The 25,500-nt window shown below is 39.8% G+C and overlaps 3 protein-coding genes across 3 annotated transcripts in view; 1 reads left to right on the top strand and 2 right to left on the bottom strand.

Annotated features, from left to right (window-relative positions):
- kynu (kynureninase) overlaps positions 1-8,822 on the bottom strand; it is a 13,628-nt gene extending 4,806 nt beyond the window's left edge. Inside the window, exons 1-7 of the mRNA XM_079883009.1 lie at positions 8,467-8,822; positions 7,696-7,816; positions 6,997-7,079; positions 6,750-6,811; positions 6,592-6,663; positions 6,378-6,452; positions 5,845-5,991 (exon numbers count right to left, since the gene is read on the bottom strand). Of these exons, the coding sequence (XP_079739135.1) occupies positions 5,845-5,991; positions 6,378-6,452; positions 6,592-6,663; positions 6,750-6,811; positions 6,997-7,079; positions 7,696-7,816; positions 8,467-8,620 (714 nt within the window). The 5' untranslated portion in view covers positions 8,621-8,822. The remainder of the gene's footprint in view (positions 1-5,844; positions 5,992-6,377; positions 6,453-6,591; positions 6,664-6,749; positions 6,812-6,996; positions 7,080-7,695; positions 7,817-8,466) is intronic.
- Positions 8,823-11,876: 3,054 nt separating this feature from the next.
- On the top strand, positions 11,877-17,770 carry lgals2b (lectin, galactoside-binding, soluble, 2b). The gene is made up of 5 exons (XM_079883053.1): positions 11,877-11,987; positions 12,370-12,459; positions 14,881-14,960; positions 15,616-15,784; positions 17,478-17,770. The coding sequence occupies exons 2-5, from the start codon at positions 12,457-12,459 to the stop codon at positions 17,622-17,624; spliced, it is 399 nt and encodes a 132-aa protein (XP_079739179.1). The 5' UTR covers positions 11,877-11,987; positions 12,370-12,456; the 3' UTR covers positions 17,625-17,770.
- A 2,583-nt stretch (positions 17,771-20,353) lies between these two features.
- Positions 20,354-23,553, bottom strand: uts2r4 (urotensin-2 receptor 4). The gene has a single exon (XM_079883031.1). It carries the CDS (start codon positions 23,066-23,068, stop codon positions 22,076-22,078), a length of 993 nt encoding a protein of 330 aa, XP_079739157.1. The 5' UTR covers positions 23,069-23,553; the 3' UTR covers positions 20,354-22,075.
- Positions 23,554-25,500: the final 1,947 nt, after the last annotated feature.

Raw genomic sequence — 25,500 nt, 5'->3', positions numbered from 1 at the left:
GACATGTGAATTAAATGTTCATTTCTGATCAGTATGAGACACTTACAGTAAAAGAAAGTAAATGAAACAAATGTTCAGTGTAACACTCACAGTAAAGAGAGTGAATGTGTCGTTCAGTGTAACACTTACAGTAAAAGAAAGTAAATGAAACAAATGTTCAGTGTAACACTTACAGTAAAGAGAGTGAATGTGTCGTTCAGTGTAACACTTACAGTAAAGAGAGTGAATGTGTGGTTTCAGTGTAACACTTACAGTAAAGAGAGTGAATATGTCGTTCAGTGTAACACTTACAGTAAAGAGAGTGAATGTGTCGTTCAGTGTAACACTTACAGTAAAGAGAGTGAATGTGTGGTTCAGTGTAACACTTACAGTAAAGAGAGTGAATGTGTCGTTCAGTGTAACACTTACAGTAAAGAGAGTGAATGTGTCATTCAGTGTAACACTTACAGAAAAGAGAGTGAATGTGTCGTTCAGTGTAACAGAGTGAATGTGTCGTTCAGTGTATCACTTACAGTAAAGAGAGTGAATATGTCATTCAGTGTAACACAGTAAAGAGAGTGAATGTGTGGTTCAGTGTAACACACACAGTAAAGAGAGTGAATGTGTGGTTCAGTGTAACACTTACAGTAAAGAGAATGAATGTGTCGTTCAGTGTAACACTTACAGTAAAGAGAGTGAATGTGTCGTTCAGTGTAACACTTACAGTACAGAGAGTGAATGTGTCGTTCAGTGTAACACTTACAGTAAAGAGAGTGAATGTGTGGTTCAGTGTAACACTTACAGTAAAGAGAGTGAATGTGTCGTTCAGTGTAACACTTACAGTAAAGAGAGTGAATGTGTCGTTCAGTGTAACACTTACAGTAAAGAGAGTGAATGTGTGGTTCAGTGTAACGCTTACAGTAAAGAGAGTGAATGTGTGGTTCAGTGTAACACACACAGTAAAGAGAGTGAATGTGTCGTTCAGTGTAACACTTACAGTAAAGAGAGTGAATATGTCGTTCAGTGTAACACTTACAGTAAAGAGAGTGAATGTGTCGTTCAGTGTAACACTCACAGTAAAGAGAGTGAATGTGTCGTTCAGTGTAACACTTACAGTAAAGCGAGTGAATGTGTCGTTCAGTGTAACAGAGTGAATGTGTCGTTCAGTGTAACACTTACAGTAAAGAGAGTGAATGTGTCGTTCAGTGTAACACTCACAGTAAAGAGAGTGAATGTGTCGTTCAGTGTAACACTTACAGTAAAGAGAGTGAATGTGTCGTTCAGTGTAACACTTACAGTAAAGAGAGTGAATGTGTCGTTCAGTGTAACACTTACAGTAAAGAGAGTGAATGTGTCGTTCAGTGTAACACTTACAGTAAAGAGAGTGAATGTGTCGTTCAGTGTAACACTTACAGTAAAGAGAGTGAATGTGTCGTTCAGTGTAACACTCACAGTAAAGAGAGTGAATGTGTCGTTCAGTGTAACACTTACAGTAAAGAGAGTGAATGTGTCGTTCAGTGTAACACTCACAGTAAAGAGAGTGAATGTGTCGTTCAGTGTAACACTTACAGTAAAGAGAGTGAATATGTCGTTCAGTGTAACACTTACAGTAAAGAGAGTGAATGTGTCGTTCAGTGTAACACTTACAGTAAAGAGAGTGAATGTGTCATTCAGTGTAACACTTACAGTAAAGAGAGTGAATGTGTCGTTCAGTGTAACACTCACAGTAAAGAGAGTGAATGTGTCGTTCAGTGTAACACTTACAGTAAAGAGAGTGAATATGTCGTTCAGTGTAACACTTACAGTAAAGAGAGTGAATGTGTCGTTCAGTGTAACACTTACAGTAAAGAGAGTGAATGTGTCGTTCAGTGTAACACTTACAGTAAATAGAGTGAATGTGTCGTTCAGTGTAACACTTACAGTAAATAGAGTGAATGTGTCGTTCAGTGTAACACTCACAGTAAAGAGAGTGAATGTGTCGTTCAGTGTAACACTTACATTAAAGAGAATGAATGTGTGGTTCAGTGTAACACACACAGTAAAGAGAGTGAATGTGTCGTTCAGTGTAACACGTACAGTAAAGAGAGTGAATGTGTCGTTCAGTGTATCACTTACAGTAAAGAGAGTGAATATGTCATTCAGTGTAACACTTACAGTAAAGAGAGTGAATGTGTCATTCAGTGTAACACTTACAGTAAAGAGAGTGAATATGTCGTTCAGTGTAACACTTACAGTAAAGAGAGTGAATGTGTCGTTCAGTGTAACACTTACAGTAAAGAGAGTGAATGTGTCGTTCAGTGTAACACTTACAGTAAAGAGAGTGAATGTGTGGTTTCAGTGTAACACTTACAGTAAAGAGAGTGAATGTGTCGTTCAGTGTAACACTTTACAGTAAAGAGAGTGAATGTGTGGTTTCAGTGTAACACTTACAGTAAAGAGAGTGAATGTGTGGTTCAGTGTAACACTTACAGTAAAGAGAGTTAATGTGTGGTTCAGTGTAACGCTTACAGTAAAGAGAGTGAATGTGTTGTTCAGTGTAACACTCACAGTAAAGAGACTGAATATGTCGTTTAGTGTAACACTTACAGTAAAGAGAGTGAATATGTCGTTCAGTGTAACACTTACAGTAAAGAGAGTGAATGTGTGGTTCAGTGTAACACTCACAGTAAAGAGAGTGAATGTGTCGTTCAGTGTAACGCTTACAGTAAAGAGAGTGAATGTGTCGTTCAGTGTAACGCTTACAGTAAAGAGAGTGAATGTGTCGTTCAGTGTAACACTTACAGTAAATAGAGTGAATGTGTCGTTCAGTGTAATACTTACAATAAAGAGAGTGAATGTGTCGTTCAGTGTAACACTTACAGTAAAGAGAGTGAATGTGTGGTTCAGTGTAACACTTACAGTAAAGAGAATGAATGTGTCGTTCAGTGTAACACTTACAGTAAAGAGAGTGAATGTGTCGTTCAGTGTAACACTTACAGTAAAGAGAGTGAATGTGTGGTTCAGTGTAACACTTACAGTAAAGAGAGTGAATGTGTCGTTCAGTGTAACACTTACAGTAAAGAGAGTGAATGTGTGGTTCAGTGTAACGCTTACAGTAAAGAGAGTGAATGTGTGGTTCAGTGTAACACACACAGTAAAGAGAGTGAATGTGTCGTTCAGTGTAACACTTACAGTAAAGAGAGTGAATATGTCGTTCAGTGTAACACTTACAGTAAAGAGAGTGAATGTGTCGTTCAGTGTAACACTCACAGTAAAGAGAGTGAATGTGTCGTTCAGTGTAACACTTACAGTAAAGAGAGTGAATGTGTCGTTCAGTGTAACACTTACAGTAAAGAGAGTGAATATGTCGTTCAGTGTAACACTTACAGTAAAGAGAGTGAATGTGTCGTTCAGTGTAACACTCACAGTAAAGAGAGTGAATGTGTCGTTCAGTGTAACACTTACAGTAAAGAGAGTGAATGTGTCGTTCAGTGTAACAGAGTGAATGTGTCGTTCAGTGTAACACTTACAGTAAAGAGAGTGAATGTGTCGTTCAGTGTAACACTTACAGTAAAGAGAGTGAATGTGTGGTTCAGTGTAACACACACAGTAAAGAGAGTGAATGTGTGGTTCAGTGTAACACACACAGTAAAGAGAGTGAATGTGTCGTTCAGTGTAACACTCACAGTAAAGAGAGTGAATGTGTCGTTCAGTGTAACACTTACAGTACAGAGAGTGAATGTGTCATTCAGTGTAACACTTACAGTAAAGAGAGTGAATGTGTCGTTCAGTGTAACACTTACAGTACAGAGAGTGAATGTGTCGTTCAGTGTAACGCTTACAGTAAAGAGAGTGAATGTGTCGTTCAATGTAACACTCACAGTAAAGAGAGTGAATGTGTCGTTCAGTGTAACACTTACAGTAAAGAGAGTGAATGTGTGGTTCAGTGTAACACTCACAGTAAATAGAGTGAATGTGTCGTTCAGTGTAACGCTTACAGTAAAGAGAGTGAATGTGTCGTTCAGTGTAACACGTACAGTAAAGAGAGTGAATGTGTCGTTCAGTGTAACACTCACAGTAAAGAGAGTGAATGTGTCGTTCAGTGTAACACTTACAGTAAAGAGAGTGAATGTGTCGTTCAGTGTAACACTTACAGTAAAGAGAGTGAATGTGTCGTTCAGTGTAACACTCACAGTAAAGAGAGTGAATGTGTCGTTCAGTGTAACACTTACAGTAAAGAGAGTGAATGTGTTGTTCAGTGTAACACTTACAGTAAAGAGAGTGAATGTGTCATTCAGTGTAACACTTACAGTAAAGAGAGTGAATGTGTCGTTCAGTGTAACACTTACAGTAAAGAGAGTGAATGTGTCGTTCAGTGTAACACTCACAGTAAAGAGACTGAATGTGTTGTTCAGTGTAACACTTACAGTAAATAGAGTGAATGTGTCGTTCAGTGTAACACACACAGTAAAGAGAGTGAATGTGTCGTTCAGTGTAACACTTACAGTAAAGAGAGTGAATGTGTCGTTCAGTGTAACACGTACAGTAAAGAGAGTGAATGTGTCGTTCAGTGTATCACTTACAATAAAGAGAGTGAATGTGTGGTTCAGTGTAACACACACAGTAAAGAGAGTGAATGTGTCGTTCAGTGTATCACTTACAGTAAAGAGAGTGAATATGTCATTCAGTGTAACACTTACAGTAAAGAGAGTGAATGTGTCATTCAGTGTAACACTTACAGTAAAGAGAGTGAATATGTCGTTCAGTGTAACACTTACAGTAAAGAGAGTGAATGTGTCGTTCAGTGTAACACTTACAGTAAAGAGAGTGAATGTGTCGTTCAGTGTAACACTTACAGTAAAGAGAGTGAATGTGTGGTTTCAGTGTAACACTTACAGTAAAGAGAGTGAATGTGTCGTTCAGTGTAACACTTTACAGTAAAGAGAGTGAATGTGTGGTTTCAGTGTAACACTTACAGTAAAGAGAGTGAATGTGTGGTTCAGTGTAACACTTACAGTAAAGAGAGTGAATGTGTGGTTCAGTGTAACGCTTACAGTAAAGAGAGTGAATGTGTTGTTCAGTGTAACACTCACAGTAAAGAGACTGAATATGTCGTTTAGTGTAACACTTACAGTAAAGAGAGTGAATATGTCGTTCAGTGTAACACTTACAGTAAAGAGAGTGAATGTGTGGTTCAGTGTAACACTCACAGTAAAGAGAGTGAATGTGTCGTTCAGTGTAACGCTTACAGTAAAGAGAGTGAATGTGTCGTTCAGTGTAACGCTTACAGTAAAGAGAGTGAATGTGTCGTTCAGTGTAACACTTACAGTAAATAGAGTGAATGTGTCGTTCAGTGTAATACTTACAATAAAGAGAGTGAATGTGTCGTTCAGTGTAACACTTACAGTAAAGAGAGTGAATGTGTCGTTCAGTGTAACACTCACAGTAAAGAGAGTGAATGTGTGGTTCAGTGTAACACTTACAGTAAAGAGAATGAATGTGTCGTTCAGTGTAACACTTACAGTAAAGAGAGTGAATGTGTCGTTCAGTGTAACACTTACAGTAAAGAGAGTGAATGTGTGGTTCAGTGTAACACTTACAGTAAAGAGAGTGAATGTGTCGTTCAGTGTAACACTTACAGTAAAGAGAGTGAATGTGTCGTTCAGTGTAACACTTACAGTAAAGAGAGTGAATGTGTGGTTCAGTGTAACGCTTACAGTAAAGAGAGTGAATGTGTGGTTCAGTGTAACACACACAGTAAAGAGAGTGAATGTGTCGTTCAGTGTAACACTTACAGTAAAGAGAGTGAATATGTCGTTCAGTGTAACACTTACAGTAAAGAGAGTGAATGTGTGGTTTCAGTGTAACACAGAGTGTGAGCTTGACCTGTGCGTGACCAGCGCTGGTGATGGTCTCGATCTGGAACAGCTGACCGGTGTAATACTGGACTCCACTGAGCATCACCAGAGCGATGGACTCGCCCTCCGACTCGATGAGTGACACGATGTCCTCCGTCCTGATGGTGTCCTCACCCTGAAACAGCCAATCACAGCAGTCACAGCCGGTCACAGCCAATCACAGCCCGTCACAGCCTGTCACAGCAGTCACAGCCAATCAACATGTCACAGATCTCCGTGAGGTCACTATATTCAGGCCTTAAAACATGCAAGAAATAAAAAAGCAAAACGGATGTATAGAATTTTTTAATCCTTTTCTTTTTGGAATTTTTTGTAAGTTATCCCCTGTATAATTATTTTTATTTCTATTTTATTTGTTTATCTGTTTCCTACTATGCTATTATGAATGTAATAGATAATAGAATACATTTTGATCCTCTGTAAGTGCATGTTGTTAATGTTCTGTTATGCAAAAAAAAAAAAAAAAAAATCTGTAAATGAAAAAAAACAAAAAAAACAAACCTGTCTGGGTTTGATGATCAGCATGCTGTCCGCCACATTCATTCCTCTCAGCTGGATCTGCGACTCGATGGCGTACTGCAAGATGCACACACACACACACACAGTGCTTTTATAAAGTTATTGATGCCTTTTCACACTTGATGCTTCGAACTCTTGATCTGAACATGAGTTTGTCGTTTCTGAGGTTAAAGAAACGCAGTATAGGCTAACATACATGATCTGACGGAAAGGCCTTGTCCTCCAGAAGAATTTTATGGCGTTTTGGTGTCGGTTTGTAGAAGGAAAGCTGAGAGAATCATAAAAAGAGGAGAATACTGTTAAAAAAAATCAACACAGAGACAAAAATATTAGCAAATGTTCTTGTTTTTCTACCATGAGAAGATGCAGATTGACTGTCAGTCCATTCATCAGAGCCACTTCCTCAGGTTTAGCACCTGTTTAAAGATAGTTTCACTAAATCAGAAGCTCCAGTGATTAAATGAGGTGGTAAAGTGCACTTTTTTATCCTGTTTACCTTGACAGAACTTCCCACATTATAGACTTATGGCATTTGAATCAGAAACCCGGATATGAAAAGCAAAAACAACAAACTGAAGGTACTGAGAAACTCTTAAATTACCCACAATCTTGGCCATTGAACCCTCGAGGGTGTCTTCAGCCCAGGCCCAAGGTCGCGACCCCTGCGTGTGGCCATGGACACCTCTGGAAACAACATGTGCTTAGGATTTATGGGATTTCCTTCAAACCGTGGAAGAACATTTCAGAATATTTCTGTGATTTGTTTTAATTAATTTTCTACAGTTTTACTGTAGTAGTGATATCTGTTACTGTGGGAAAAAGATCAATGAAAAAGAAAACTTCATTAAGAACCTGTTAACCTGTGACCTGTATGTAAAAAATATTATTTTTGAAAAATAAATGGCCTTATAACCCATTTTGGAAATGGTTAATAAAACAATGCATGCTTTTCTAGAAAAAATAATAATAAAAAAATAACAATAATAATAATAATAATAATAATAAATATAAAATAAAAATAATTCAATTATATTAATAAAAATAAAATAAATAAATAATAAATAATGAAATATAAATAACGATATTAAAATAATACATACCTAAATAATAATTTGTAATATTTAAATTAAATATTATATTAAATGTTGAAATTACCATATTATTTATTGTAAAAATGAATAATAAGACAATAAATATAGAAATTGTGCCTTTAAAAATAGTCACCGAAATGGCATTCTAAACCCTGAGACATTTTCACTGTGTTTTATTATCCGCTGATAAATCATGACAGGCGACTCACATTCTGGCCCATTTCTCCAGCTCCTCATCAATATATTTTTTGGTGTTTTTCGGCTGTAGACCAAGTGAATTCCCAGCAAGATAAACACAGTCCTCAGAACCGTCCACAAGTGACAGATCGGCTGAAAACAGACGAGAAAATCAGATGATATATGAATCTGAGCAAATACTTAAAAAAAATTTTTTTTTTTTTTTTTTGAGAGAGAGATTTTTTTGAGAGACAAATTTACATAAAAAATAGGCAATGTACAAACAATATTAACGTAGAAAAGGCAGACGTAGAAGGTAAAATTACAATAAGTAACAGCACTGAAGTCTCAAATCAAATATACAATCAAGGTAAGGAAAAGAAAAATAAATAATAAAAAATACTAATAATATTTAAATTAAAGTATGTTATTGCAAGGGGTAGCAAGGAGCTGTAGGGTACATAGCTCTTGAAGAAACTGCTGTAGTAACTTTCTCATTAGAAAGGGTACAAAGAGAAGTAGCAAAAGCTTTGATTTCATTAATAAAATGAGGAAAGGATGGAGGGGGTCTTCAAAAACCTGCATTTATGAATGAAGTATTTAGCAAATGCAAAAAAGGTTATTGACCAAGTAGTCTTGTGAACAATCTTTCTACAGTACACCAAACTTAACTTGTTTGTATTCAAGGGGATTCACACGAATCTGAGGTAATACTCCATCATGACGATATAATCTGTGCGTCATATCTCATGTGACCGCTCATAAACCCATCAGAAGTGTGATCTGTGAAGTGTCTGACTCACCGTTGGGCAGGTCTGATGTTCTGGGCATGAGGAACTCGTGTCTCAGGTGTCGGAGCGGGTCGAGCCGGTCCAGGTGTTCTGCCAGCCGGCGTGAGGTGGGTCCACAGCTCAGCTCCTGAGAGACCCTGAGGATCATCTGCTTCGGGCTCTCCATGATCTCATCAGTCTGATCAACCTCAGATCAACCTCAGATCTCCTCGTATACTCTTACACACGTCCAGCCAGTCGAAGCTGCACAGATGCAGAGACTTTGACCCGTGAGGACACACATCAGGCCTGAGCTAATGATTTATAGAGGTCACATTATTTCCCGTGCTCGTCTTGATGGCTCTTACAACACACACACACACACACACACACTTCCTGACGCTTTAGTTCATGATTGTTCCTCTGCACATGGAGCCACTTCTGCTTTCAGAGAACACTAGCCAGCAGAGCTAAAGACACACCCTCTGGCCCTCAGACTGCTTTCTGTTTCTGTCTGGATACAAACCCTACAATATCCCTAGTTCACCTAGTTAGTTTTAAAGTTCCCCTGTAGTCAATCATTTTATTCCTCAAAGGTGACATATTATGCCCCTTTTCACAGATAAATCTCTGGAGTCCCCAGAATGTGTCTGTGAAATTTCAGCTCAAAATACCAGATCATTTATTATAGCTTGTAAAATTTGCCCCTTTTTTGGGTGTGAGCAAAAACGTGCCGTTTTTGTGTCCCTTTAAATGCAAATGAGCTTTAGCTCCGCCTCCATTAAGAAGAGGGCGGAGTCTTTACACGAGCTTCAGAAACTCCGGCAATAACAGAACAGGCCAATCTCCCTCATCCAGAATCCCAGTATAACCAGTAGCGAGTGCAGCCTTACGGAGAGACTCAGGAAGAGCTTCTGAATGTTAGTGGAGACATTTCTGTAGTTGTTGTGGAGTTACACTGATCATCTCATCATCATGTTTAACTTCTCCACAAGTGTCCACAGTTCCTGAGGTCTTTATAAGACAGCGGTGACATGTTCTGGTCAATAGTGTTCAGTGCTCGTCTGTGCTCAACCACAGAACAGTTTCAGGCTCTGCTGGATCTTCATCAGTGCGTTAGAACTGGTCTCTGTTGGCGCGTGTGGAACCAAATGTCGGCTGGTGTGTGTAAACGTGCAGATTAAGGGCCGGGAATATTATAATAAGATCCTCTTCATACGTCAGAAGGAGAGCGAAATCTGATCGGATTATTTTTTGTCATGCTTGCAGAGAAAGGCTGACCAGAACACAGTTACTGGGTTTCACTTTTCACGTTTTGTGGGTTGATAGAAGCACCGGGGACCCGATTATAGCACTGACACACGGGAAAAGTCAGATGTTCATGATATGTCCCCTTTAAAACTCATTTTTTATAACCAAAATGACATATAATGCTCTTTCCTTCTCAGACTCTTCATGTCTTAAAATATCTTGAATGTAACTCGACACCCTTGCCTCATTTAGTACACGCGGTTCTCTGAATATGCAAATGAGTCCCGCCTCCACTCACTCACTCAGCTCAGAGATCCACTGGTTGACGATCACACGTTGATCTGATTGGTTACAAGGTAGTTTGTGACGTCAGAAACACCAGCGATTTCAAAGCGTGTTTTTGAGACTGTCTTTGGTTCACTGCAGTTTTAAAGGGGTGGTTTATGATTTCACTTTTCTAACTTTAGTTAGTGTGTAATGTTGCTGTTTGAACATAAACAACATCTGCAAAGTTACAACACTCAAAGTTCAAAGCAAAGGGAGATAACTGCTAAAGAAATCGTTTTTTAAGGACTACAACAAACGGCTGGTAGGAATTACACGACATTCCTCCTGGGTTAGTGACATCACCAACCCTAAAATTTACATAAACCCCGCCCCCAGAAATGCAATTTATAGATTATCATGACAGAATATGCTAATCAATTACTAGAAGATAACTACACATACGCTACATAAATTCATCAATGAACCATTAAGAAATGTCCTGTTGCATTTAATTTTGCATTTAAAGGGACAGACACAAAAATAGTGTGTTTTTGCTCACCCTCAAAAAGTGACAAATTTAACATGCTATATAAAATATCTGTGGGGTATTTAGAGCTAAAACTTCACACACACACTCTGCGGACATCAGAGACTTATTTTACATCTTGAAAAGGGCATTATACCACCCCTTTAAGGAGAAAATACTCAGCAATGCTGTCGACTTAAGAATTTACACATGGTTTGTCTTAAGCAGATTAAAAACACCACATAGACACATAAACAACATTAAACGCTGGATGTTCACCACAGGGGGACTTTATCAAAGTAGATGAATGAATGAATGATCAGGGCCTGAGTATGTCACATTAAAGTTGGCATGAAATAAAAATTCACAAATTTTCTAAATGCATGTTATTGTGAACAATTCACGCTCGAAGCGCTCGACCAATCACAACACGCCGCTCCAGCCGACCAATCAGAGCACAGTGTGCTTTTCAGGAGGCGGGGCTTCATAGAGACAGGAAGTAAACAGAGTGTTACTGACAGACTGGGAAGAGAGGAGCCGCAACAATGGAGAATATGAGGAGAATAATCAACATTCAAGCAGGAAAACCTGTTCTAGTAGAGCCTGAAACATCAAGACTATGAGATGAGGCACAATATGGCCTAATTAACAAGCTTCCATAAACACATAAATCGAGTGGCCGTGTCTTAAAGACACAGTACATACAAATGATGAGTATGATTTTCCTCGCATGTACCTGTCTGTGAACATTCAGATGAACACAGGGAGTCTGCAGATGAAGTCCGTGATGATTCTTTCACACTGAGATGTTTCTGGTCACAGATGAGATTCGTTCCCCTCATATCCAGACATCAGGCGTGTTCAATGTGTCGATCAGAGGGTGAAAGATTGCATTACGTCCAGCTGAATGACCAGGACTGACCGTGAGAAACACACTCATGTAGAAACACGGACTGAACATCCTCGACGGGACAAAACCAGCTCACATCAGTCACAGCTGAAGAGAAAATCTCCATTTTCTGTGGTAACTATCAGGAAAACGCACCTATTTTTGGCATTGTACTTATTCTGTGTGTTATACTGTGGTTTAATTACAGAAATGTATCACACTTTTATGGCAAAATGTACTGTTTGGCTTCATTGATTGTTCTGAAGATGATGACAAATGTTTTTATTCATTTGCTTATATGTTTGATCAAAGTATACTAATAAGAGCCCCGACGTTATGGTTTTGTTGACTGAAGTGAAAATGTACATTAGAGACTCTTTGTTTGAGTTTCCATTGTGTTTAGCTTCGGTCTTCCCTCATTTGATCCAGTTTCCCATAATTAATCATTATGTTCACCTGTTCTCTTCATTATCTCATTACTTCTCCTTGATATTTAAGACCTGAGTTTGTGTAACGTTGGTGGTTTATCTGTTCTCCTGAGAATTATGAGACTAAAGACTGTTAATCTACTCAATATCTGCATTGCAACCAACTGTGAAGGACAGATACGTTTCTAAATAAGTATTTATTTGATTTTGTAGTTATTTTTCCTTTATTTACGGATTACCCAAACATATATATATACATTTTTGTTGTTGTTGTTGTTGTTTGCAATTGAACAAATGTATAAAGATAATGTTCCTTGAATAAAAATGCTCAGTAATAATAAGAGCTAGAGTTTATCATGTAAACTAGTGTCAGTTCCCACAAAAGCATTCCTAACATATGTTCTATATTATTAGAGATATGTGGACTGTAATATGTGATGTTATCATGCAGCTCTGGGTCAGATACTGAATCAAGAGTATTCATGAGGGAATCTCAAAGATAACCGTCATATTGATTGAGTCAGTTGAGTGTGATTAGTTCAGTCTCACCGCTCTGCTCTCTTCCTATTGGACAGGGTTTTTGAGCTCCGCCTCCTGGGTTTATAATGAGGAGCGGCAGGTGAACGAGACACACAGCTGCAGCTCCACCACCAAACAACAAGATGGTAAGTGACTTAATTTGTTTTTATATTATATTATATTATATTATATTATATTATATTATATTATATTATATTATATTATATTATATTATATTATATTAGAGTATATTATATTATATTATATTAGAGTATATTATATTATATTATATTATATTATATTAGAGTATATTATATTATATTAGAGTATATTATATTATATTAGAGTATATTATATTATATTAGAGTATATTAGAGTATATTATATTATATTATGAGTCTCATGGGTGCTCTGACTCTGAGCCGTTGAATCAACAGCATGAACTGATGATTTCACCGTTTCCTCTGGTGAAATCTCACTGTAAACTGCAACACTGTGATTGCAAAATGAAACAAAGTGACTTCATGAAGAAATTAACATGAAATAATCCAGATTTTGGCAAGATTTAATGTCATGCTAATAATTACTAATTCACCTAAAAAAAAAATTATAAAATGATTTCCAGACAAACAAAAATGGCTGCAAAATATTGTAATATAAATAAAGTAAACTCTACAGCTGAATCCGCCACAGATGAGATCCTACAAATGACTGAATGAAGTTTTGAGTGATCAAAGAGTCTGTGTGAATGTCAGACAGACAGACAGACAGACAGGTGTGTGAGGGCTCAGGTAGACAGACAGGTGTGTGAATGTCAGACAGATACAGACAGACAGGTGTGTGAGGGTTCAGGTAGACAGACAGGTGTGTGAATGTCAGACAGACAGACAGACAGGTGTGTGAGGGCTCAGGTAGACAGACAGGTGTGTGAATGTCAGACAGACAGACAGACAGACAGGTGTGTGAATGTCAGACAGATACAGATACACTGAGTGACTTGCTGTTGTGTGGACATTCAGGGTGCGTTTACACGATAACGATATGCTTACAGCGGAGACGTTCATCCTTTGAGTTTTCCGCATACAGACACCATTGTCAAAACGATCCCCATTCACACGGATCCGCGAAAACGACTAAACCCGCTGTGTTCTGCTGCCAGGCCAGTAGATGGCGATGAAACACTATAGACTGAACACGTAATACGCATGTGCATGACGTCAGCGTCTTCACCGATTCGCGTTTTTGTTGTTTATACAGAGATCATTTTTTAAAACTTGCACTTTGAAACTCGTTTTCAAAAGTTTGCGTTTTCAGACACCCAAAACACTGTTGTTGTGTAAATAAATGGACGAAACGCATAAAAAGTTTTTTTTTTTTTTTTTTTTTTTGTTGAAAACGGTGTCGTGTAAACGGCCCCTCAGTGGGTTTCAGAGGAGTTTCTGCAGCATTCAAGCTTCACCATCAAAGAGAAACGTTACACAGATTATGAGACTAACACACACACTCATTCTGCAATATAACATTTATCAGAAAGCCATCAATGTACACTTGCAGGGTTGTTTTAACCCAAATTTGGGTCTAATATGGACAAAATCAACCGTTGGGTTAAAAATTAATTAAAAAATGTAACCCAATGGTTGGGTTTGTCCATATTTGACCCAAACTTGGGTAATATAGGGAACAAAATGTGGTGCAAATCAGAGCTATTTGATGCTTGAGTTTCTTTCTCGTTTGCCTTGATTATCAGTGTTAATTGTGTCATTCTGGGTCTGTATGTCGTCTCTAAGCACTAAGGTGTGTTAGATCAAATGTTTGCTCAGTATCTTCCTGTTTGTGTCTTTATGACTTTATTATCCGAGGTTTATCATTAACGTTGGGTTTGGGCGCTCAGATAACAGTCAAACAACCGTTCCTCTTATCGACAGCTTCAGGAATCACAGGTTAAACAGTAATTTAGCAGATCCATCATCGCTGTGAAGACACTAGGAAACTGTGGGATCCTCTCACGACTGTGTCCATGTTGCGTTATACAAGCGTCTCGATCTGTTGATCACACTGCAGTGAAGATGATATGATTCAAGAAGTCTTTAATAAATGATCACAACATGAAACTCAGTAGAATCCAGGCAAAATAGCAGAGACCATGAGACACTCAAAAACTCAAATAAAACACGAGGACTTTAAACACAAGAAACAAACACTGCAACACCGATGAACAGAATGACAAGTCAAATCAGTAACCAAGGCAACTAATAATGAAACTGGGTCACACTTTATTTTAAGGTGTTATTATATATTTAAGCACTGAGTAATATTAAGCAACTACATGTACTATAGGGTTAGGGTGGGATTGAGGGTTAGTTGCATGTAATTATGCATAATTTACTGTTATTACTATGGTAAGTACACGTAATGTATGTATCAAGGACACTGTAAAATAAAGTGTTTCCTGAAACTGACAGGCAGGGAAAAAGCAAAGACTGAAAACAAACTCAAACGGAACATAACTGTGTCAATCAGTAAAATACAGACTAATGTTTCATGGTGTTTTCCTCTGTATCTAACAGGTGTTCACCATAAATGACATGAGCTTTAAGGCCGGGATGGAGATGAAGATCTCTGGGAAGGTCAAATCGGGCTGTGATTCGTACGTACCATAACCGTGAACATTAATAAAACATTCATTCAAGGTTATCTGCTCTTTAATAATGGTCTCAAAACATCATTTATGCATCATTCATGGAATTTCAGTTGGATGTTCATGTAACGTTTTTTTAAATGTAACTAATTGTTTCAGAACGTTCAGAGAACATTCAAAAGTAACATTTCCCATAATGTTTGAAGAATGATACAATGGAATGTTCCCTTAACATTCATATATAAAAAAGAAACAACCTTTTAAAAACTGGACGTTTTCAGAGAACATTCAGAAATAACTTGATAGGAACGTCAGCAGAATGTTTTTAGACCATATTTTTGTAAGCTGTGCATATAGACCAAGCGGCATCCTTCCGGTCTCTCTCTTGAAGCCAACACTGAAGAGACTTAAGCTGCAGTTCATCCACTGGCCACTAGAGGCCGGCTGCAGAAGAGACTCAATACCCATAAACCCCTGTGTTAAAATGCCCAACTTTACAGCAGAACAAAACTCTACACTCTTCAGAAACACTACGAGTGACATCAGACACTACAAACATATTCTTTTACAGTCTGTGATAACGACAGAAGACGACTGGTTTTGTAAGAGCTTGTAAGAGCTAAAGGTCATAGAGGTGTCCTCTAATGTGTCTCTGTGTCCTCAGGTTCTCAATCAACATCGGTCACGACGCAGACGCAATCGCCCTTCACTTCAACCCTCGTTTCCACGCCCATGGCGACACCAACATCATCTTGTGCAACTCTAAACAGGGCGGATGGGGATCCGAGCAACGCGAGCCGTGCTTCCCCTTTCAGCACGGCGAAGAGTTCAAGGTGAGTGACCTCTGACCTCTGACACATCTCAAACCACTCATGACAAAAGTGTTCCCATTACTTCAACTCATCAAAATAATTTAACCAGGTTTTAAAGTTATACAAGATTCAACTAGGTAAGATTTTAGAGCCAGTTTGATTACACTTAATTTAGGGCGGCATGTTTTTAAGCTGAATTAGATGGAGAAATTTGTACAGCGACGAGACCAGAATAATAGTGATGCTGTCCTGAGAATTCATTTAACAGTCACCGTGTTCTTCTGGCCTTTTTTGACATTTTACTTTCATCTTTCTGGATTTCTGTCGTTTAAAGTCCCCCTGTTGTCTATAATTTTATCCCTTAAAACTCATCTTTGATCACCAAAATGACATTTAAAAGTTTTTTTTTTTTTCTTGGAAATTTTTTTTCATGCCTTAAAATATCTTGAATGTAACTCGACACCCTTGCCTCATTTAGTATTCCTGGTTCTATGAATATGCAAATGAGCCCCGCCTCCACTCACTCTCTCAGAGATCCACTGGTTGACGATCACACGTTGATCTGATTGGTTACAAGGTAGTTTGTGACGTCAGAAACACCAGCGATTTCAAAGCGTGTTTTTGAGACTGTCTTTGGTTCACTGCAGTTTTAAGGAGGAAATACTCAGCAATGCTGTCGACTTATGAACTTACACATGCTTTGTCTTAAAGCACATTAAAAACACCACATACACACATAAACAACATTAAAAGCTGGATTTTCACCACAGGCGACTTTTAAAAAGTCTGTTTTCTACAAACTACAAATTTCACGTTGACAAAGCACAACATTCAGTGTTCAACACTCCAGTGTAAATACACCAATACTGGCTAAGATGAAGCTTTGTTCAGTGTAAAGAGGCTCTAAATAGATGTAGATCAAACCTAAACCTTTATCTGTGTGTTCTTTGACCAGTTCTGCTGTGTTTCCAGTATCTACGTGCCTGGATTTAGTCCGTTCACAGATTACAGAAACTCATGACACAATGAGTCATAAAGAGTTACCCTTTAACTATACATGCAATAAACCGCCCACCGGTCAGAGGTTTGAGGATGAATAATGCTGCCATCACACCCCTTATAATAGCTAATGCACTTTAACCCATTCATTCCCAAAATGGACATTTTGAACATTCAGAAATAACATTTTCATAACTTAAAGTCCCCCTGTGGTGTAAATCCAGCTTTTAATGTGGTTTATGTGTCTATGTGGTGTGTTTAATCTGCTTTAAGACAAAGCATGTGTAAGTTCATAAGTCGACAGCATTGCTGAGTATTTCCTCCTTAAAACTGCAGTGAACCAAAGACAGTCTCAAAAACACGCTTTGAAATCGCTGGTGTTTCTGACGTCACAAACTACCTTGTAACCAATCAGATCAACGTGTGATCGTCAACCAGTGGATCTCTGAGAGAGTGAGTGAGTGGAGGCGGGGCTCATTTGCATATTTATAGAACCGCGCAAACTAAATGAGGCGAGGGTGTCGAGTTACATTCAAGATATTTAAAGGCATGAAGACTTTTTTTTTCCAAGAAAAAAAAAAACTTTTAAATATCATTTTGGTGATCAAAGATGATTTTTAAGGGATAAAATGATTGACTACAGGCGGACTTTAATATGATGGTGACGTTCAAAAGCATGTTAAATCTCACAGAGTGTCCGTGTCTCTCCCAACAGCTGACCATCACCTTCAACAACGACACTTTCTACATCAAACTCCCAGAAGGCACCATGATGAGCTTCCCGAACCGCTTCGGTGACGACGTGTTCAAACACGTGCACGTGAAGGGAGACGTCAAGGTCATCAGCATTAAGATCAAATGAGCAGGACTCTCTCGCTCCTCTGTCGCTCCGGTCTTCAGTGTGTCAGACCTCGTGTTCTTCACCAGCTTCTGTGTTCAGTGAATGTACCAAAGAAATGTCAAATAAATCCACTGACGGAATGTGAAAGGACTCGCTGTTTCTCTGAGTGTTCTTTGTGTTTGAGCAGTGTGATATGATGATAAAAACTAATATATATATATATATATATATATATGAGTCAAACCAAATTGTATTCAGACTCCTTCAACATTTCTCACATTATCACAGTTTATTCGCTATAATTTAGAAAATGGTAATGAACTATAGTGTCCTGCACACACTAGTAAAAAAATATCAAAAATAATATCTAGTGTCTGAATAATTTTTAGTCTGACTGTATAATAGTTTTATCATTGTAGGAGAATCTCTCTCTCTCTCTCTCTCTCTCTCTCTCTCTCTCTCTCTCTCTCTCTCTCTCTCTCTCTCTCTCTCTCTCTCTCTCTCTCTCTCTCTCTCTCTCTCTCTCTCTCTCTCTCTCTCTCTCTCTCTCTCTCTCTCTCTCTCTCTCTCTCTCTCTCTCTCTCAGTCGTGCTCAGAATTAATCATACCCCTGGTAAATATGATAAAAAATGGCTGTAAAAAATAAATCTGCATTGTCTAACCTTTCATTGAAGTAAAAGAATTGAAAGTGGGGGGGAAATCACATTATGAAATAAATGTTTTTCTCCAAAACACATTGGCCACAATTAATTTTTTATGAGAAAAATATCTCTGAAGTATATTCCCATTAATATTTACCTTTTTAAGCACACCAGGGTGACTAGGAACATGAAATTGTCCAGCTATGACTTCTTGTTTCACAGGAGTTTAAATATGAGGAAACACAAAGGCCAAATCCCCTTAATCATCACAATGAGTAAAACCACAGAATATAGTTCTGATGTGCAGCAAAAGATTGTTGAGCTTCACAAAATAGAAAGTGGCTGTAAGAAAATAGCTAAAGAATTGAAAATCCCCATTTTGACCATCAGGGCAATAATTAAGAAGTTATAATCAACTAAAGATGTTACGAATCTGCCAGGAAGAGGATGTGTGTCTATATTGTCTTAATGGACGGTGAGGAGGAGAGTTTGAGTGGCCAAAGACTCTTCAAGGATCACAGATGGAGAATTGCAGAGATTAGTTGAGTCTTGGGGTCAGAAAGCCTAAAAAAAAATTATCAAACAACCCCTACATCCCCACATGTTGTTTGGGAGGGTTTCAAGAAAAATCCTCCTCGCTCCTCCAAGAACAAACTCCAGCATATTCAGTGGTCAGACACGACTGGATCTTCAGACGGCACAGGGTTCTGTGGTCAGATCAAACTAAAAAAAGAGCTTTTTGGCAGCAAACACACTAGATGGGTTTGGTGACCACAAGGATAAAAAAGTACCCCATGTGTACAATTTAATATACCGTTGGATCTTTAATGTTGTGGGCCTATTTTTCTGCTGGAGGTCCTGGACATCTTGTTCAGATACATGGCATCATGGATTCTAGCAAATATCAACAGATAAAAAATCTAAACCTGACGCCTTCTGCTAGAAATCTTATAATGGGCCGTGGTTGGATCTTCCATCAGGACAACGATCCAAAACAAACATCAAAATCAACACAAAAATGTGTTAGGAGCACAAAATGAAGCTTCTGCCATGACCGTCCCAGTCCCCTGACCTGATGAGTGGGCTGAACTGAAGAGAAGAAACACCAACATGGATCTGGGAATCTGAAGGATCTGGAGAGATTCTGTGTGGAGGAATGGTCTCTGATCTCTTGTCAGGTGTTCTCCAAACTCATCAGGCATTATAGGAGAAAACTCAGATCTGTTATCTTGGCAAAAGGAGGTTGCAAAAAGGTATTTAATAAAAGGGTTTGAATAATTGTGGCCAACGTGTTTTGGAGAAAAACATTTATTTCATAATGTGATTTACCCCCACTTTCAATTCTTTTACTTCAATGAAAGGTTAGAATTTTGCCAATTTTTTGAATGAAAGATCAAAAGGATAAACGATGCAGATTTATTTTTTACAGCCATTTTTGATCATATTTAACAGGGGTATGATTAATTCTGAGCACGACTGTATGTATATATATATATATATATATATATATATAAGCTGAAAATTAAAAATGTCCTGTGAAAAGAATTTGAAATGTTGATTCATCAGATGAGAAAGCTGAAAACTGTCACTCTGATTTCATATCTGTCAGAAAGAAACATTTCCCTTTATGTACTGTATTTTTTCATTGTGTTAAATGATTGAGTTCAGTTCAGACAGAGCAACAGGATCCTCACGATAATTTACAGACAGACTCGAAAAGATCTGAAGCAAGAGCTGAGGAATGTGACGGACAGAAAACAGATTCCACACACACACACACACACACACACACACACACACACACACACACACACACTCTCTCACACACGCACACACACACACACACACACACGCACACACACACTATCACACACGCACACACTATCACACACGCACACGCTATCACACACACGCACACACACACACACACACATTTAAGAGTTCACTTGCCAGTTGTCTGAATGATCATGAGTGAATGAACTTTATTTAGGCTAGCTTAAACATTTTAATAATTTAACTTGTGAGGAGACAGTATTGCATGAATTATTATAAATTAATCTTAAAAGCCCACGGGTACAAAGAAATAAAAACAAGCACCATAAAGACAGTCCATCAGTGTAATTAATATTCAAAACGTACAGCTACAATACAGTTTCAAACTATATTGAGCAGCGTTTCTCTGGTGCAAACATGGATCTCAGGTCTGATCTGACGGGTCACACAGTTAAAAACAGCAGTTATAAACAACCATAGATGCAAATAATAAAATTCTAACCATTAACCATATTATCATGTATAGTGAAGACAGCAAATAGGGGCTTATCAGCTTATCAGAGGGAAGAGAAACACTTCCCAAATCCCATATCTTCTGCTGTTGATGTGTCCAATCGATCATCCGTCACACGGGGGTATGGCAAATATTAATTCATGAATCAATATGCACCAATGCTACATTTTTCTAAATGTCATAATCATTTGTTAACAAACAAGTATTCATTACTTCAATGAGCTCATCGTTTCTGCCTTAAATTATTATATTGTTTAAATGAATAGATTTTTAGCTAAATGTGATTATGTATATTTCTGACTCAGTAATTTTCTGTAAAGCTGCTTTGAAATGATGTGTATTGTGAAAAGTGCTATACAAATAAATGTGAACTGAATTGAATTGAATGAATATTAAGACCCAAATATAAATATTAAGTCACTATAATCCATTGGTACTCTTCTTGAAGAGTGAAATACTGTGACACTTTCAGAACATTGATCTGTTTGTTTGAGCAGCCCGTCGACTTCTGACTCAACCAATCACATGATCCAAACAGTCTGACTGACCAATGACAGACGAAGGAAGTGTTTGAGAAACCAGTTGGAAACAATCAATATGTGTGTTCGGAGCGTCCGACTTATTTTGAGAGGCTGTTCACTGCAAAGCCAATGGCTGGAGATTGAGGTCAAGCTCCTCCTCTCTGGATATAATGGGTGGAGCTTGACATCAAGCCCCTTCTCTATGGATGTAATGGGGGAAGTTTGACATCAAGCCACTCCTCTCTGAGCGTAATGGGTGGACGTTAATGTCAAGCTCCTCCTCTCTGGATGTAATGGGCAGAGCTTGACGTCGAGTTCCTCCTCTCTGTACGTAATGGGTGGAGGTTGATGTCAAGCTCCTCCTCTCTGGATGTAATGGGCAGAGCTTGACGTCGAGATCCTCCTCTCTGTACGTAATGGGTGGAGGTTGATGTCAAGCTCCTCCTCTCTTGACGTAATGGGTGGAGCTTGATATTAAACTCCTCTCTGTACGTAATGGGTGGAGGTTGACGTCAAGCTCCTTTCTTGACGTAATGGGTGGAGCTTGATGTTAAACTCCTCCTCTCTGTACATAATGGGTGGAGGTTGATGTTAAACTCATTTCTTGACATAATGGGTGGAGCTTGATGTTAAACTCCTCCTCTCTGTACGTAATGGGTGGAGGTTGACGTCAAGCTCCTCTCTTGACGTAATGGGTGGAGCTTGATGTTAAACTCCTCCTCTCTTGATGTAATGGGGTGGAGCTTGATGTTAAACTCCTCCTCTCATGATGTAATGGGTGGAGCTTGATGCAAAACTCCTCCTCTCTGGATGTAGGTTAGGTCCACCCATTACGTCCAGAGAGGGTGAGCTGGACGTCATCTGGCTCTGCAGTAAGCACCACTTGATTAGTTTTGCAATTTTGTTGCGTGCAGAGATTTGTTAAATTTGAACGTTTTAGTAATCAAGGGTAAAAAATAGAACAAACAAAAACAGCTGATATCCGCTGATTTCTAAAGTCACGTTACACTCTCACAACAGAAGTCATCCTATCTGATCCTGGAGCGCGTTGGTCCCTGCGGCCGACCCCGAGGACTGACCTCTCTGGGCCAGGTAGTCACGGTAGTTGCGTGTCAGTAGCGTGTAAAGCAGCGGGTTGACGCAGCTGTTGCCGTACGTTAGGCAGGTGACGAAGAAGTTGACGTAGGTGTGAGCGGCGGGCGACAGCGAACGGAGCGACTCGGACGAGAAGAGCTTGGCCATCTGCCAGCCCCAGAACGGCAGGAAACACGCCCAGTACGCCAAAACAATGCAGAAGATCATTCCCACCACTTTGTGTTTCAGTCTGCGCCGGCGGATGGATGTCGAGGATCCGCGGGTCAGGTTGGCCTGAGCGGCCCAGTACCGGCGGGCGAGACCCGCGTAGAGTCCGACCATCAGCAGGCCGGGCAGGAGCATGCTAGTGACGAAGAGCGCGGTGAGATACGCCTTAAAGGCCTCGGGCGTCCATGTTGGGAAGCATATGCGTTTAACAAGCCCCGCTGTTGCAGGACGTCCCTCTCGGAGTCGGATCATCACCATCATCGGGAGCGTTAGCACAAACGCGGCCGCCCATATTCCCAACGCCATTAGCCAGTGTCCGCGGGTGGTGGACCGTCGTGCGCGGAAAGGCGTGGCAACGGCGCGGTAGCGCTCCAAACTCATCGCCACCAACACAAACACACTCGCGTGCATTGTGAGCAGATCCAGACTCAGTAGCAGCCGGCAGCCCATTTCCCCGAAGAACCAATCGTGGGCGAAATACGTGCAGACGACGAATGGGATGGTGCCGAGATAGAGTAGATCAGCCGTCGCTAGATTGAGGATGAAGACGTATAAGGATCCGGCGCGCCGAAGCGTAGCCGAACGCATGATGGCAAGGGTGTACAGGTTACCCGTCACGCCAAGAACACACATGGTGATCAGGGTGGCGCCCAGAAGCGGAGTGACCCAAACCACTCCCGCGCTTCCCAGCGCCACAGCACTGCCGTTACTCATTATTCGGAAGAGGGGGAAAATGAGTTTGAATGTTTCCTACAAAACTGAGCTCTGGTTTGCGCTTAAAAATAAAGGTTCTTCAGTGGCATCTGAACACTTTTGCATTCCATTGCACAAAAGAAACTTTAAAGTGGAAAAAAAAGGTTATTAAAATGATGCTTTTCTTCAGAAGTGTTTACTGAAAAGTTCCCAAAATGGTTCTTCTATGGCATCGCTGGGAAAACACTCTTATGTAACACGTGTGGCAGAAAAAAGCCTCTTCCAACATCAAAGTACGACATGAACGTGGAGCGACTGACTTACAACTCCTTCGGCAAAAAGTCCTAAACATTCCCATGATCCAACTCTGTGCAGGACCGTCGTAGAACGAAGCGCCGTCCGTGAGATCACAGATGTGATGTTCTCCAGCTTAGGTTGTGTTGAGGCTGTGGTTTCTGTTGTGTCTGCAGGATTCTCTCACGTCCACTCATGTTCATGTCCATCTCTCTCTCTCTCTCTCTCTCTCTCTCTCTGTCTCTCTCTCTCTCTCTGTCTCTCCCTGGCTCTCTCCTCTCTTCTCTCTCTCTCTCTCTCTCTCTGCCTCTCTCTCTGCCCCTCTCTCTCTCTCCCTCTCTCTCTCTGTCTCTCTCCTCTCTTCTCTCTCTCTCTCTCTCTCTCTCTCTCTCTCCCTCTCTCTCTCTCTCTGCCTCTCCCTCTCTCTCTCTGCCTCTCTCTCTCTCTCTGCCTGCCTCCCTCTCTCTCTCTCTCTCTCTCTCTCTCTCTCTCTCTCTCTCTCCCTCTCTCTCTCTCTGCCTCTCTCTCTCTCTCTCTGCCTGCCTCCCCTCTCTCTCTCTCTCTCTCTCTCTCTTGCTCTCTCTCTCTCTCTCTCTGCCTCCCCCTCTCTCTCTCTCTCTCTCTCTCTCTCTCTCTCTCTCTCTCTCTCTGTCTCTCTCTCTCTCTCTGTCTCTCCCTGGCTCTCTCCTCTCTTCTCTCTCTCTCTCTCTCTCTCTGCCTCTCTCTCTGCCCCTCTCTCTCTCTCCCTCTCTCTCTCTGTCTCTCTCCTCTCTTCTCTCTCTCTCTCTCTCTCTCTCTCTCTCTCCCTCTCTCTCTCTCTCTGCCTCTCCCTCTCTCTCTCTGCCTCTCTCTCTCTCTCTGCCTGCCTCCCTCTCTCTCTCTCTCTCTCTCTCTCTCTCTCTCTCTCTCTCTCCCTCTCTCTCTCTCTGCCTCTCTCTCTCTCTCTCTGCCTGCCTCCCTCTCTCTCTCTCTCTCTCTCTCTCTTGCTCTCTCTCTCTCTCTCTCTGCCTCCCCCTCTCTCTCTCTGCCTCTCTCTCTCTCTCTCTCTCTCTCAGGTAGGTGTGATGTGGCGTTCAGCATTTGAGCCACTCAAACGTCTCCGAACACCCTGGTGCCGTTTCACACACCCCGATCATGAGCAGAACTCAATAATCTTCCATTCACACCAACGTACAAACACACACAGCGCACGAATATCCTCTAGCTCACGTGAGCGATCACCTCACAAACACATGAAGATTATTAGATCAGCTCTTTTATTAAAACCGCACAAACTAATTCGCCCTCATGTTGCTCTAAATCTATTTAGTTTATATCTTCTCCTCCAAAAAGCTCTTAAACCTCATTTGTGACCCTGGACCACAAAACCAGTCACATGGGTCAATTTTTTTTAAATTTAGATTTATACATCATTTGAAAGCTGAATAAATAAGCTTTTCATTGATGTGTGGTTTGTTAGGATATGACAATATTTGGCTGAGATACAACTATCTGGAATCTGAGGGTGCAAAATAATCGAAACATTGAGAAAATCTAATTTAAAGTTGTGCATTTATGTTCACGATTGTGCAGCATTCACTCACACAAATAAAGGTTTTATATATTTACGGTTGGAAATGTACTAAATATCTTCATGGAACATGATCTTTAGTTAATATCCTCATGATTTGTGGCATAAAAGAAAAATCGATCATTTTGACCCATGCAATGTATTGTTGGCTATTGCCACAGATAAACCCGTGCGACTCGAGACTGGGTCACATGTGTGTCCATAAACATTCAAATATCTGAATGAACGGTTGCGAAAGTATTCACACTCCTTAATTTTTTCACATTTTGTTATGCTGCAAACTTATGCTTTTTATTTTAATAAAGTTGCAAAGTTGTCACAAATTTGGATTTTCCCTAGTTATTATGGGGTCTTGAGACTGAAAAAAAAATATTTATATCAAGGTTGGCAAAATGTAAACAAAAAGAAAAGGGGGATGAACACTTTTGCAAGGACAGTTTTATGACACTTATGAGGCCTTTTGGTTGTTTTTTTGAGGATTGATGTAGTCGAACATTCTGCTAAACATCTCTTTTATGTTCTGTAGAGAAAAGAAAAGGGTTTGGAACGACATGGAAGAGAGAAAATGATGACAGAACAATCATTTTTG

The sequence above is a fragment of the Squalius cephalus genome (assembly GCF_949319135.1).
Source record: "Squalius cephalus genome assembly, chromosome: 10".
In the NCBI taxonomy this organism is placed as follows: domain Eukaryota; kingdom Metazoa; phylum Chordata; class Actinopteri; order Cypriniformes; family Leuciscidae; genus Squalius; species Squalius cephalus.
The sequence above is the reverse complement of the archived record's forward strand: the minus strand, read 5'-3'. Positions and strand labels throughout refer to the sequence as shown.

What these genes read in the sequence shown, in the direction of transcription:
- lgals2b (XM_079883053.1), top strand. An exon ending in GTCAAATCGGGCTGTGATTC is followed by an intron (nt 14,961 to 15,615) that starts GTACGTACCATA and finishes CTGTGTCCTCAG; the next exon opens with GTTCTCAATCAACATCGGTC. An exon ending in AGCACGGCGAAGAGTTCAAG is followed by an intron (nt 15,785 to 17,477) that starts GTGAGTGACCTC and finishes CTCTCCCAACAG; the next exon opens with CTGACCATCACCTTCAACAA.
- uts2r4 (XM_079883031.1), bottom strand. Translation starts at nt 23,068, where the DNA reads ATGAGTAACGGCAGTGCTGTGGCGCTGGGAAGCGCGGGAGTGGTTTGG.